At 41.3% G+C, this 15,334-nt stretch overlaps 1 protein-coding gene across 4 annotated transcripts in view; it reads left to right on the top strand.

The window, feature by feature from the left end:
* Positions 1-15,334, top strand: part of TLN2 (talin 2) — a 342,028-nt gene that overhangs the window by 263,489 nt on the left and 63,205 nt on the right. For all 4 annotated transcript variants that reach the window (XM_074966154.1, XM_074966153.1, XM_074966156.1 and 1 more), the window contains 2 exons: positions 6,361-6,531; positions 14,828-14,974. In XM_074966154.1, coding sequence (XP_074822255.1) covers positions 6,361-6,531; positions 14,828-14,974 — 318 coding nt within the window. The remainder of the gene's footprint in view (positions 1-6,360; positions 6,532-14,827; positions 14,975-15,334) is intronic.

Genomic DNA, 15,334 nt, shown 5'->3' with positions numbered 1-15,334 from the left:
AGCTCAACAGTGCTAATCAGTGTGAAAATATCAGTACAGATGTACGTTATAAAAAACCTAAGATGTAAAAAGAACATGTTGTGCAGCTGATTTTCAAGCTTCAGTAGTTTACCCCTTTTAAATTCCTGGTGGCCTGCCAAATTTTCCTTTAGAAGTCTAGTCATGGGTGAGTTACTGAAAGACCAATACAACTTGTATCAATTTAAAAATTGCCAAATGTATTTAACTGTAAAAGAAGCATGGCTCAGGCCTGCAATTCGAGTGAAGATTTGCTACTGAATGTTGTCTTCAAAACAGAAAGATTATGGAGAGGCTCGGACCAGGGATTTCCCTACACCCCTCCTGAATTTCCCCATCACCCCCCTCCCTGTTTTGTGAACTGGTTACATACAGTGTTGCTAATGTAGTGATTGTTTGGAAATTTGAATTGAAATTGAAACATTAATACACACTTTAAAAGCATATAAAGGGTATGATAAAATGCATGTATCTGAAAAAGTATAATACATTTGAAAAGTATGAACATAGACTAGCTTTCTTATACAGCTGTTGTTTTTTATGACCATGTCAGTGCATTCATTTCAGTAATGTTGGCCAACCTAATAATTTCAAATTATGATTTGTAAGCAAAGTCTAAATGAGCTCTCCCTGACAGCTAGTGATGGGCTGGGGGGAAAGGCTTCAGGACCAGATGGTATTTACATTCACACCTAATCTACCTAGGTATCCAGCAAACAGAGCTGTGTTGCCCAAGTGATAGATTTTGGCTGGGGTTGGGTTACAAATCACTTGAATGCGGGGGAGGGGGGAGGGATGAAATGTTGTTGTTCTTATTGTATGAGTAAAGGGCAGTAGAACTGTACTTAGCCTGTGCTGATTGAGGGGATCGAGAGAGGGTGGGGACGGATGTTTTGCTTGATGGTCTGCCTGAGTCACAAGTACTATTTGACCTGCCTCTCTCCACTGTTTAAAGACAGAGCTGATTAGGCTCCATAGATAGTCTTTTGTAAAGTGACCACTAGAGCTGAAATCACTGATAATCAGGTCTAAGTGCTTAGACCTGCTGTGGGACAGTGTTTCTGTGAAAGAGACGGCCCAGTCTGCACTAGCAGCGAGGTTCCCCCACTGAGAGCTCAGCTGAAATCACTGAGAGGTGGGTGGAACCTCAAGAGACCAACTTGCAGAGGTCACAGTGGCAGGTGGCAGCAGAAGGTGACGGCTCAGGGCCATTGGCAACAGAGCGATGGAGTGAACAGTGGCGCAACGAACAACAGTGGCCAGAGCGAACAGTGAGCAGCTGGAGGAACAAGCAAGGTGCCTTCTTGCCCCCCACCTGGGAGGTGAACTCATGTGAAAGGACCTCTGAACTCTGAGTCTCCGCTGACCAAGGACAACACCGGTGAGTTTTAATGAGGCTGTTAAGAGTGCTGGAGACGCAACACAGTTCATGTGAACAAACATGGCTGTGGCATCATACTTTCTATTTAAGCAAAAGATACCACACACTACAAACTGGAGGCCAATGTTAAGTGCATTGTCACTTGTTCATCCTGAAGTTGAACACTGGTTCCAAACTAGACCAGCAAATGCTCACTATCTTTCTGCAAGAAACTCAACTGACTGGCTAGAAGCATGTAGTGCAACAGAGAAAGACTCAACAGTTGAAAAAGTGAAGAACTCTCTCTCACCACATTCAAAAAATTTGCATACATGGCTGATGAATGCACCGATGCAAATGGGCATCAAGTATTAAGTCACTGTGTATGTTATCTTGATGTCCGTGGTAGGCCAGTAGATGCATTTCTAGATGTTCAAGTTACAGAAGACACATCAGCTGCATCTATGACAACCCACATCTTAGAAGAGTTAAATGCTTGTCATTTGGACCCCAAACAGATGGCTGCTTGTGCATTTGATGAAGCTGCAGACTTCTCTGGAAGACATGGTGGAGTACAAACTTTGCTCAGAGAAAAGTGTAACCCCAATGTCTCCTATGCACACTACAGAGGCCATATACTCCAACTAGCGCTAGTACGAGCTGCAGACTCTTTAAAAACATTTAAAACATTTAAAAAGCTACAAATTTAATGTCTTCATTATATTCTTTTTTCAGCAAGAGTCCAAAAAGACTGAATATCTTGGAAAATATAGAAGATACACTGGGACTGAGGTTCAAATTAGTCCAACCTGGGAAAACCCTCTGGCTTTCTCTTGGCTGTGGTCTTAAAATTACTCCAGCCATTATTACTGGCTTTGGAAAGTATCTACCAAGATGGGATGTATCTAAGTAGTGAGGCTGGTGGATTACTTTTGCTACTACGTTCAGAGAAGACTATTGCCATTCTTTCTCTTGTAAGTCTACTGTTGAAACCACTTGGGTCATTAAACAATGCCATCCAGGCATCTGCTACAACAGTAGTAGATCTTTGTCCAGCAATAGAAATCCATTGAATCCATTGAAAAAGTACTGGAAGAAGCAAAGACTTCAATCCAGAAGTTGACTAATGAAGGTATTTATATTGAATCCTTAAGTGAAGAGGACAAGAAGTGTTTGTTAAGACAACTGAAAAAGTATACAGACTTGATTCTTAAAAATCTACAACAGTGACTTCTAGAATCTACTCAACCTCTACGTAGCTTTTACAGATCCTGTCCTATAAAACACCGACAGTTGAGTGGAGTGAGGCACTACCAGCAATGGGGCTGCCGTGTGCTCAGGACAGAATAGAGAATTTGAACACAGAGTGGAATATCATATGACAAATGAATGAAAATTTGACTTCAGCTTCTTTTTTATCATCACTAGTGGCTCGACCCGATCTTTGTGCTGTGTTTCCTGGGATGAAAGAAGTAGCAATTCATCTCTTGCTACTCCCAGTCACAACAGCTACAGTTGAGTGTTCTTTTTCATCATTGAATAGAAATTTGTGTTTTGAAAGAAGTCGCCTTCTGCCTGATCATGTGAATGAACTAATGAGCATATCAACTGAAGGAATGGAAGTACCGGGCACACGAGAAGCCACCAAAGATGAACGCATTGCATTCAATAAGTTCATTAACAGAGTTGTGCAAAATTATAACAAGAAACCAAGAAGGACGTAGATGTAGTGCTTCATAGAAGGCTTGAGTAGCCAACTTTAATTTGTGTGATGATTTTAAAACATAAGTCAAATATAATAAAACGGTAGTGAAACATTTTTCAGTTTTTACTATGGTGCCATACAGCCCACGTTCACCCTCACGGTCTCACCCCTCATCGGCCGTCACCCCCCCTCCAGTAAGTTCGAACACCTCCCCCCCCCATTTAAATTCCTGGGGAAAACACTGGCTCGGACACAGGTTGTGCTATACCTACTACAATAGAGGTGCGTTGTAGTGTACAAACATTTGTTCCTCTTGGGGCTTTAGTTTAGCATATTAAATATAAAAAACCCACCATTGCCACCTAATAAAGTTATATGTATTGGGTTTTAGCAGTTTCTCAGAAATTATGTATTACCATATTCTGAAATGCTTTTACTTTTGAGAACAATAAATGTGATTTTTCTATGTCAACACATTTAACATGTGAAAGACAGAAGCAAAGAATTATTTCTTTTATTTTTGTCTACACGTGCTAGATTTTCTGAACACTTGATGTCTATTGGTGTCTATTTAGTTTTGGATAATCATCAAATAACTGAAGCATTTGATATTGCCTTGGTTTCTAGCAACTTTGTGTACTGTGCTTAGATCAGTGTTGTCTTTGGCTCATAGTATCTCAACTCTAAATCAGTGATGCTCAGATCTCAGTGGTTCAGGAGCTAAAGGAGCAATCAGCATTATCCAAAAGAGCCGCAACAGAGTAAATTCATTGTTTCATTTACTACAGTACTATATATTCATATTTAAACAGTCTGACCAGGGAAATATTTAGGTTTTTAGAGATATATAAAGCAAAACGACTGACCAAGTATTATTATTTTATCAACTACAGTTGGTTAATAAGATAGTAAAAGCATCCTGATCGGTTAATAATTTTGACTGGTTAATAATTAAATCACAGCATTTTGATATCATGTTCTCCAAAGAGTCTCGGGAGACACATTAGAGAGCCACAGTCTGAGCATCACTGCTCTAGATGGAAAAGATGTGTGATATTAAATAGTCATCTCCATCCTCTTGCCCATGCATGGTGTTTCTTTATATACCAAATAAACCCGCTATTCTCTATATGGGAATGTCCACTGTTTTAAATGAATTAAGTGATACGGTTTCCACTGTTTCCTTTGGAAGACTTTGCCACCGTTTAATAGACCTCACATTTAGAAAGTCTCTCTTGATATTCGGCCTACCTTTCCTTAGTGTCATCCTGTTTCTTGTTTATGTTTTTGTAACCAAAATAAGGAAGAGGAATTACTTGGATGTTTCCAGGCTTCAAATATTAGTTGTCCATTATCCATTCAGTCAATGTTTTTCTGAATTAGACATAAACATCTTTTTAGCTACATTATGTTTTTATGTACTACTGATTTTTCCTCCTAAGCCAGTCAGTGCAGAAAATTAAGCATTTTTATAGATTTTCAGAGAAGTTCTTTCACTTTTAATGTCTTTTCATTTCTGTGCTATGCAGAACTGTGCGCTATATTCTACATGCTATTTCATGCTATGCTACTCTGAAACTGGAATATTCTACATGCTGTTTCAGCAGTGCGCGATGGATTGCTATTTATGTGTTGTGATATCTTACCTTGAAGTAAGCAGGTCCAAAGTCGTACTGGCTTCCTTGCCAGCAGCTGTGATAGATTCTCCATAAGAGGCAATTTTTAAATCAAGATAGGATATTTTTCTAAAAGATAGATTCTATCTCAATGGGATTTAATTTAGGGAAGTCCTATAACCTCTGTTACAGAGAAGGACAGTCTGGCCTCAGAATATTTTAATCTTTTAGGAGATTTAAAGCCTGCTCCTTCTTGGTTACTTCTAGAGTGGAACCAAGACCCTTCATGTTGTATTGGTTCTTAAACTTTTGCATTGGTGATCTCTTTCACACAGCAAGCCTCTGAGTGAGACCCCCTTATACATTTAAAACACTTTTTTTAAATATTTAACACTATTATAAATCCTGGAGGCAAAGCAGCATTTGGGGGTGGAGACTGACAACTTGTGACCCCCACATAATAACCTCATGACCCCTTAAGGGGTCATGACCCCCAGTTTAAGAACCCCTAGATGATCCACAAAATGAGAGGTGCACTGTCAAATTTTCATTTTATGTTGTAGATTTTACATAGTAAAATCTCATTTGCTTTGGTGAGTTGTGTCTCAGCCGGTAGTGGAAGGTCTTCAGCAACACAACAGTGAATTAGTTGAGTAATTTGGGGAAAGGATGAGACTACATGAGGTTTTGAAGAACCTCTCAGTACAGGAAAAAAGTCAAACCAGAATAAACTAGCTCAGTATAAATCACCAGTGGAATTGTTCTTGAAGTACTGCAATGAAATATATACAAGGTATTGATTCCATTTAACCCCTATTGGACAACTTCTGTCACACTGTTTTTGATAGTCAATTGAGAAACTGTTTATTCTTCCATTTAAATGTTGTTTATAAGAACCAATTCTGTTTCTATACTTGTTATGTGCTTGAATCTATTGGCACTCACTTACCTTAAGAGTATAAGCGTGTGATGTGGCCACTTCACTCTCTTACGGACCTGCTTATTCATGATAGAATAGCAGACTATATCCTGAAGCAATATTAGCCCTTCAGCAAAATATAGCATCTTAAAAAATGTTTCTGAATCATTCAGGTCTTTCTTTTTTGGGATAAGACTTAAATGAGGCTTTCAGAGAAATTTGTTTGTTCCTTCATAGAGCCAGTAACTGTCTGAAAGGTTCAAAAATACAGACTGTCTATCTGAGATCTAATAAATCTCTTCTGAAATTCCAGGTGCAATACCATTCTACTCTGTTTTCTGTTGTCTGCAACCAAAGATGAGAAATTCCAGCGTTTAATTACAGATCCTTCCCCATGTGGTGGAGGAGACTGTCTTGGTTTATGCCCTTAAGTACTGTCTGACTTCCATGTCAGTTTTGAAAACAATTGGATCTGACGTCAGAGTCTCACACACAAAGTTGAGAACATCTGAGAGGAAAGCATTGCTATATTGCAGCGTTCGCAGCTGAAGAAGAGAGAGAATAGCGTAGGAGACATTGGAATGAACTATATTTCATGCAAACCTGAAGCATTATGAAGTTGTGCTATTCAAATTATGCTCAAAAAACAGCTAAAGATCTCCTCCTTGATTTTAATTAGAGAGGGATGTTGTGTCCTCTCAGAAACTGGATTACAAGCTTTTCATCATCTCTGTTGTCTTAGGTTACGCAACTGGCGAGTTACTTTGAACCCCTGATTTTAGCTGCAGTTGGTGTGGCATCCAAGATGCTAGATCATCAGCAACAGATGACTGTCCTGGACCAGACAAAGACACTAGCAGAATCTGCCCTCCAGATGCTGTATGCAGCCAAAGAAGGAGGAGGAAATCCCAAGGTATAGTACATGTGTGTAATGAAATGGGAGCGGTCATTAGAAATAGTCATCTGAAATGAATCCTGCAGTGTTAGAGTGGAATCTAGAAAGTAGCAGTGGACAATAGGATTGTATGTTAATTATCAGATATTTTATTTTCTCATAATGGTGACTCACAGATAAGCCCTTCTGCAAGTTTGTTGTTTTCCTAAGGATTTAAGTCTTTGTTGTTTTCCTTTCAATTGTGAAAAATAGCAGCAAGCTAAGATCACTAGGGGCAAACTATATTCTGACTGCTGTGTGAAGTATTATGAATAATATTCTAAGGATGCACACAGAGTTTTAGTTGCATATGATATAGAAAAATGCAAGTATATACATTAAGCATTCATCTTTAGTGTATACTAGCCTGCTTTAACTTTTTCATTAATTTCTTTAATTACCGCCATAATTGTCATGGTAAAGGACAGGAAAATAGAATTTTGTGCTTGGTTTCCAAGTATTTAGCAGTTTTGCAAAGTTGTTGTAATATAACAGTATATTAAGACCTCCAGAAAAATGTATAGGAAATAAGTCTTCAACAGTTAGATGTTAGCTGAACTGATGAATAACTTAAAGATTTTGCCTCATTTATGCTTTTGGTAGAAGAAAAGGAATAACTTCATTTATAAAATGGCTCCCCAAGTATTTGGAAAAAACCCTAAAAACTTTTTTAAGGATCAGGAAATAAAGAATACATAGTAACAGAGCCAAATATAATGTCCATTTTATTTAGAGGTGATTAGAATATAATAGTGCTTGCTCAATATATGAACTAAAAAATGCCTCCAGTTTTCCAGTGTTGGAGTTACTAATGGTACAGCATGTCACTACTGATTTACAGCAGCTAACAAACAGGATGGACACAAATTATCACTGTGTACTCCCCCCCCCCCCCGCCCATATATATATATATTTGGTTGAAAATATAATTTTAAAAATCTTATTGCTTAACAAGATCCCTGAACAAAACAGTCCATGCATTCTGTGTGAAGGTGCTTCTGTGGTTAACAGGGCAGAGAGAAGGGATGGCTTGGAGATACAAGCATCAGGTTTGGAACACTTAATCAAATCTTCGAATCCTGACAGGGTCAATTCAGCCCATCCTTTTGAATAGTCAGTAAAATACTCTTTACTGTACAGGCAGTCCTCGGACTTACGACACAATTGGTTCCTGAAAATTACGTCGTAACTTGGAACCGCAGTCCACTCCATTGTGGGACCAGTTGTCGTAAGTCAAATCAGGGTGTCAATTCAGAAGCATCATAAGTGCTGTTCGTCATAAGTCGAACGTCGTAAAGTTGAGGACTGCCTGTAGTTTATGCTTGGGGATGTGTGAGGGCATGGGGCATTGGTATGCTCAAGACCTTAAAAGCCAGTCTTGTTGGTTTTGAAATTCCTGGGTACTAATTGCAAGAGCATGTCCTTGGCCAGAATAACTTGTATTTTTACCTTCCGCCTCTGCTGTTCTTTGGGTTGTGTGCTGCCTTCTTTGGCTAGCTGCTTCTTTCCAGCCTCATGAAGGGTTTGCATTTCCATGGTGTGTTCTGCATGTGGTTTAGGAAGAATCCCATGCCTAACTGGTGCATGTAAATTGTTTTTGAACTCTGAGGCTTTCAAATGGTGATAGGGCTGAGGGATTTAGAACAATATATTATAAAATTGTATCTCATTTAGAAAGCAGTTGGGTAACTAAAACTACTTTACACATAGGCTAACACACTAATACCCATTTAGAGATGGTCAGGTGCAAAAAGGTTTCCTTTGTATCTGAGCCAAAGCTCATTGAAGTCAACAGAAGGGTTCTGTTTGATTTCAGTGAATTCTGGTTCAGGTTCCTTATCTGGAGTGATGATGGTCAATAAACACAAGTGAAGTTGGTAGGATTTTTTGAGCTTTCCAAGTGCGAGAAACTTGTTTTGGAGTGTTTTTTTTCCACTGTCCATATTCTGGAGAGGAATTTGTACACCACAAGAGTTTTGCCCTTGCATGGGTTCCTCTACTGCCCATACTTACTCCTGGGGGAATTCTGCGCGACTGCGCATGCATAGAAATGGTCTCCCGCAGGTTTCTTTGTTTCCCCGCAGAAAAAATGACTTTCTGATGGGGAAGCAAAGGGAACCCACGAGCAGTCATGTGACCCTCCCCAGCAGTAAGTTGTGGGTACCCAGAGCAGCCAGCAGAGAGGTAAATAACTGTGTGTCAGGGAGCATGACTGGGGAAGATCCGGCTGGTGGCTCCTATCCTGTGCCGTGCTCAGCTGTTAGTCCCGGCTGGGCTGGGGAGGACGGAACTGTCTCTTCCCCTGCACGGCATCCAGGGCTGCGTCAGACCCACCCCCAGATTTCTCCCCCGGTTGTAGGAAGCTCTGCAAACTCCCTTCCTCCCTCCCCCCGAGCCCGCGCTTCCTGCACCCATCGCTTCTCAGCTGCAGGGGGAGGGATCACTGTACACGGAGCTACTTCCCCATCTACACAATCCCCATGCATCCAGTCCCCTCATACCCAGACCCTCCCGGTGAGCCTCACTGCCCCGCAACCAGAACACCCCCCGCAACGAGCCCCACTCCCCCTGTACCTGGACCACCCCAACGAGCCACCTGGATCCCCACCCTACTGAGTCCCAACCAGCTGCACTTGGATCTCCACCCCAATGACCCCCATTCCTCCAGCATCTGGAGCCCCTCCACTGAACCCCCCCCACACCCAGACCCAGTTGCCAAGTTCTACCCTTCCACACCCAGAACACCCTCCCCACCCCGAGCCCCAACCACCTTCACTTGGATGAACCCCCCCCCCCTGCAGAGTCACATTACCGGTGCACCCAGAACCCTCCAACAAGCCCCTGTGCATCCAGATCCCCCCCGCACCTGGATCCCTCACTGAGCCTCCCAGACCCAGATTGCCCCACAAAGAACCCTCTCAACCCACACCTGGATCCCCCAACACTTGGATCCTGGCTTACTGAGCCTGGTGCACCTGTCACAGAGGGGCAGGGCCCTGGGGTGTTTCTGGGGCAGGCCCGGTCCTTGCATTGTGTCATGGTTGAGTGAAGCCTCACCACTGAGTCCGTGTCCTGGAGGGGGAGCTCTGCACAGTGATCTCCTACCTTTGTGCAGCCAGTGGCCTGTGCTCCCAACGCCATGCTGGAGCCTCCACATTTATTTGACAAATAACATTTGCAGAATTTTTTATTTTTTGGCGCAGAATGCCCTCAGGAGTACCATACTTCAGGAAGAAGTCTCAGATGACATGGGACCAATGTTACTTCATGGTGGGCACTAGCCTCCAGAGATACTTGCCTTTTGGGCTGAGCAATAGTGTGGGGAATTTTCCTCCAGTGTAGTACAGAATAGAATGGGCCTTAGGTTTGCTAATACCCATTGTCTGTTGAAGGCAATGGCACCTACCCTTGTCTGTCAGGTGACCCTTTCTGGATGAATCCACAAAAGGGGATTGCCACCTGCAGGATGATTTAATGGAGGCATCTAAATATCTCTTGAATGTTAACTTCTGGCCATTTCCAATCTGAGCTGGATTCTGAACAAAGGCATTGAGGTGAGAGCTGCTTATTGCGTTCCCATTCCATGGAGCCATTCTGTCCATATGTAAGTCGTCTTTCCTTGCACTGTTGAGCTGCAGGCTCTTGAGCACTCCCTTTAAGAATGTTTTCTCAGTGAGACTTCAGAAGTTGATTCAGTCCAGTTGGTGTCCTCAGGTTTGTCTGCTACCAGCTCTTCTTTCCGAGCAACTGCAGTTGCACAGTTTAATCCTAACGCTTTTGTCCCATCTATACTCACTCACACATTCATGCAGTTTGAATTGTTCATAGTACTTCAAAAAAAAGTGCAACACCCCTATAGTATTTAAATAAATCGGATGGTGATTGTATGTTTCAACTTATATTATCTAAATCCCACAGTGTGTTTTAAAAAGTGGTAGTGAGCGTGTTTGGCTGTTGGCTTGTTTCTTCTTCAGGGTTTGCTCTGATTGCCTATTGCCTCATCTTGTTCAGTAAACACTGACTTCCTTCATTCCCCTCCTCCACTTATTCTTGATTAATGAATTGGGCATTATGATTGACATAGAATAATGCAGTATCACAGACCTAGGATATAGGGCAGAGATGATAGGCAAATACAAACGCTGTATCCTCAATTGTTGGCAATATCAAAGAACATCAGGGCTGATATTTAATGACTCCTGCAAGAGTTAATTTAGAACTTAATGCTTAAAAAAATACTGCATTAGCTTGAGTATATCCAATGCAGTGCCACCAGGTGAGCCAATACTTGCATACATAGGCTTTTATACTTCACTTTGCCACATACACGCAAGTCTATTGTGTAGCCTGGAAAAGACTTCTGATCAATGCAGCCATTGTTTACCTTTTCTGCTGCTTGCGCTTGGCTGCTCAGTTTACGTTTGTATAGTAGAGTGAACAAAGATGGTTCCATCTGTTCTGAAGATGCCTGACAAGGAAACCTTTTCTGAAGCTTGTTGCGTCACTGAAATGAAGTGAAATGAAATACAGAGGAGGAACAAATGTAATAAATAAAGAACTGCTGCCTGATAATTCATTCAAACCAAGCAGAGCTTTCAGCTTTAAATTTTATATATTTTTAATTGTTTTGTTTCCCTACAAGATACTTAATCTCTTCAGTGTGCACAATACCTAGATGTTGTATCTGTCACTGAAGGTTTGCCTGAAAATAACTGAAGCACAGGAAGGAAGATGATACCAGCAAAAATGCAAAGGGAAATGATGGAGGATGAAGGCTGAACTACATATGCATGAAGCTCCTCACTGGACTTAACTAAATCATCTGAGCTATGTTGCTTGCGTTCAGAAATCAAACTTTGTCACCTTATTCCCTTTATGTAAAAGAAATTGCTTCATTATCTTTGGGCTGTTTGGGGGAAAGGGGCGGGGGGCTATATTTTCCCTTGAAACATTTTTACCAGTGCCATTAGCTTTCCCAGGAGTATGCATGCATGAAGAGGAGATGAGAGCACAGTTCATTTATGCGTGCTTTGTAAGGATATTTCTGCCAGCTTCAGCTCGCGTGTTTGGGCTGGGGAAATAGCCTATGGAGAGTTGAAAATTCAAGGTGTACAGGTCTCTCTGGAAAATATCTCAAACTGAAGAAAAAAAATTAATGTGGATTCAGCTGCAAGAATTGCAGGGCCAAGAAAGACTAGCTCATTCCCTTGGGTCTCTGTATTAGCAGTAGACCAACAGGCATATTGCTATGCCTCATCACAAGCATATACACTAAGCTGTTTATAATAGCAATGGGTTGTGTGAATTCCTCATCTGATACACTATATTAAGTGGAGCTGGTCAAAGTAGGCGATCACGGAAATGTAGTCCCTTTTTTGTACTTCAAATTTTGAGTCTTTTTTAAGTTCTAACAATAATCTGGTCCAAAGCACATTCAACCCAGTTAATACTGTTTCTGAAACATACCTAACTGTTATAACATACTCTTCTTAAACCTAATAGTAAATTGCTCTCATTTTCTTAATTTGTCAGTAAAATTTGTCAAAGCAGTTGATGATCCAACAGTGTTGAAGAATGAGGTTAGTAAGGAGTTTTTCTGAAATGTTTCTTTTGGACAAGAAAGCTGCCTGTCCTGCCCTGACTATTACCTACGGTGTTTTGAACCAAGATAATTTAAAGTGTATTGGGTCCTCTTCATCAACTCTACTTGACCTCAGTGTGGCCAATACTATAAACCTTGGGTACCTTGAGCAAGGAATCATTTTTGTCCCCTTCCCTCCCTCTCTTCGTTTGAAACCTCCCCTTTTAACTGCTCGTCTTTCACCTTTGGTTGAAGCTTTACAACTTCCATAGATTGTGGGGTGTGCTCCAGGCCTTATCCCCAGCTCTCTTCTATATTTCTTTTATCCCTCTAGGTTACCTTGTTGTTAGCTTAAAGGCTTAGCCTTATCTTGGCTGTCTTCACTCTATCAGCTCCTGGCTATAACTTAAACTCACACTGAACTTCTCCTTGATAAATGATTTTGTGTGTGTTGCTCTTTCTTTCTCTCTGACCCGGAGTCACTTCCGTTGTTTAAATCTTGCCGTAAAACTTCCTGTTCTCTTCAATTTATAAGTGACTGAAAAGCATGTTGTGACGGGTTGGATCACAGAAATCCCCTGGGGAGCTGCCACCTGATGTGCCAAGACTATTTCTGCCCCTGCTTTCCTGCCCTGTCAGCTTAGGACTTCAGTGCCCTGCCTGGTTTGAGCCAGACCCGCTAGCCTGCTGCAAACCCAGACCCAGGTCTGAACCACGTCCCCTAACAGCTGTGGGCTTAACTGAAAGCAGCTTACAGAAGTGTTTCTGTCTTCAACACTCAGACGCCCAACTCCCAATGGGGTCCAAACCCTAAATAAATCCGTTTTACCCTGTATATTGTTCACCTTCTATAACATTGATACAGAGAGATGCACAGCTGTTTTGCCCCCCCCCCCAAGTATTAATACGTACACTGGGTTAATTAATAAGTAAAAAGTGATTTTATTAAATACAGAAAGTAGGATTTAAGTGGTTCCAAGTAGTAACAGACAGAACAAAGTGAATTACCAAGCAAAATAGAATAGAACACGCAAGTCTATATCTAATCAAACTGAATACAGATAAAATCTCATCCTCAGAGATGTTTCAATAAGTTTCTTTCGCAGACTAGACACCTTCCTAGTCGGGGCACAATCCTTTCCCCTGGTACAGCCCTTATTCCAGCTCAGGTGGTAGCTAGGGGATTTCTCATGATGGCTCCTCCTTTGTTCTGTTCCACCCCCTTACCTGGCTTTGGCACAAGGTGGGAATCCTTTGTCTCTCTGGGTCGGTTCCCCCCCCCCCCCCCAGCCGTCCCTGTCCTCAATGGAAAAGCACCAGGTTTAAGATGGATTTCAGTACCAGGTGACATGGTCACATTTCCTGTGAGACTCCAAGCCTTCATTCCTCCCAGCCTGGCTCAAGGAGGGCCTGCCTGAAAACAGCCATCCACAGTCAATTGTCCTGGCTGATGGGAGCCATCAAGATTCCCAACCACCATTAATGGCCCACGCTTTGCATAATTACAGTAGGCCCTCAGAGTTATATTTCATATTTCTAGTTTCAGATACAAGAGTGATATATTTATACAAATACGATGACCACACTCAGTATATTATAAGCTTTGTAATGATACCATACAAAAGACCTTTTGCATGAAGCATATTCCAGTTACATTATATTCACACTCATTAGCATATTTTTATAAAATCATATAGAGTGCGTCACACATGTAATCCTGTTCTGGGCAGGAGATGCTATAGAAAAATGAAATTTAGAAATGCCCACGTTAAAGGAAAGCGTGTTCTCTTCTCCATATTTTCTCTTGTTTTCTTAAGTTCTTTGTGTAAAAACAAAAGTGTGTTTCTACCTGGATTTTCAGTTTTCACTGATTACATGGTTCAATTGAATAGCAAACAAGCTTGTTGATGTAGACCCTAATCATATGAGATGAGGGTTTTTGATTACAGAACTCTGGATTAATTACCTGTGTCAAGAAAGATGGCTATGGAAGAATCTCTCAAGAGTCTTAATTCCTACCTAATGCTCTGTTAATTGCACATGTGTGGGACGCGTTCCAAACCCAGTATGTGCAAAATGTTCTTCCTTTCTGCTTATGCTTTAATCTAATTTTCAAGTCATGTGGCATAAACAGGCTATATTGAAAGACTCCGTGCCCTACTGCCTTTCTGGCAGGGACCTTAGCAATGCAGTTTTCAATGTCCTAAATGTTGTTTAAAATTATCCCTGCTAAGTGGCTTCCATTGCTTTCATCAGGTACATAATCGGTAAAGATTAAGCACATTTGACCCATACAGCTACCATTTATGACAAGGCCTTTTCTGAACCGGTTTAAAACTGGAATGATCTGTTGCCTTTTTTTAGCTTCATTTCCACTGCATTTACATGGTGATCATTTTCCTTAATCTGTTGTCAGGGAAAAGGGCTTGTTCTGTTTTAAACTACTCTGAATTTAGGGTATATTGAGTGGGTGAGGCATGGTCTTGTTTAAAGAGGCATTCTCATTCATATGAGATTGATATGTATCATGAATCAGTCTCTCACCTGTTTAGCTTGAAATGAGATTTTCAAAGAGGTGTGGTTAAAATTGCCACGAGGTGTTGCCATAATAAGCATTACTTGCAGAACAAATGACTACTCCTGCAGAGATGAGTCCTTAATATTATCTCTCTTCTCTTACTGTCCCCTGTACAGGCATCTCACACTCATGATGCAATCACAGAGGCTGCTCAGCTGATGAAGGAGGCAGTGGATGATATAATGGTTACATTGAATGAAGCTGCCAGTGAAGTGGGCATGGTTGGAGGTATGGTAGACTCCATAGCTGAGGCCATGAGCAAGGTGAGTATTGGGTACGTAGCAACCCCAAATTACATGGAAGGAAAGTAGTGGTTATTCTAGATGATACTGGCAACAATTGCTTCACATTTAATATACGTTCCATTGTACCACTGAAGTAGTTCAGAGAGCTGGATGCTAAATGTTCCTTAAATGGCCAGTGCTAAGTCAGTTCAGCTTTCTGTGCTGATGGAACCTGTTGTGTTGATATTGATCATAAAGGCCTGAAGAGTTTCTAAACTCTTTCACTATCCTGCATTAAACAGTAAGAGGTGGGTTGGGCATGGCTTTTAAACAAAGTCCTTGCTTTTACTCAGTTACTTGGCAAACACTCAAAAAGCATTCATTCAAATTGAAAGTTGA

Source organism: Natator depressus, chromosome 10 (genome assembly GCF_965152275.1).
Source record: "Natator depressus isolate rNatDep1 chromosome 10, rNatDep2.hap1, whole genome shotgun sequence".
NCBI lineage: Eukaryota > Metazoa > Chordata > Testudines > Cheloniidae > Natator > Natator depressus.
The sequence above is the reverse complement of the archived record's forward strand: the minus strand, read 5'-3'. Positions and strand labels throughout refer to the sequence as shown.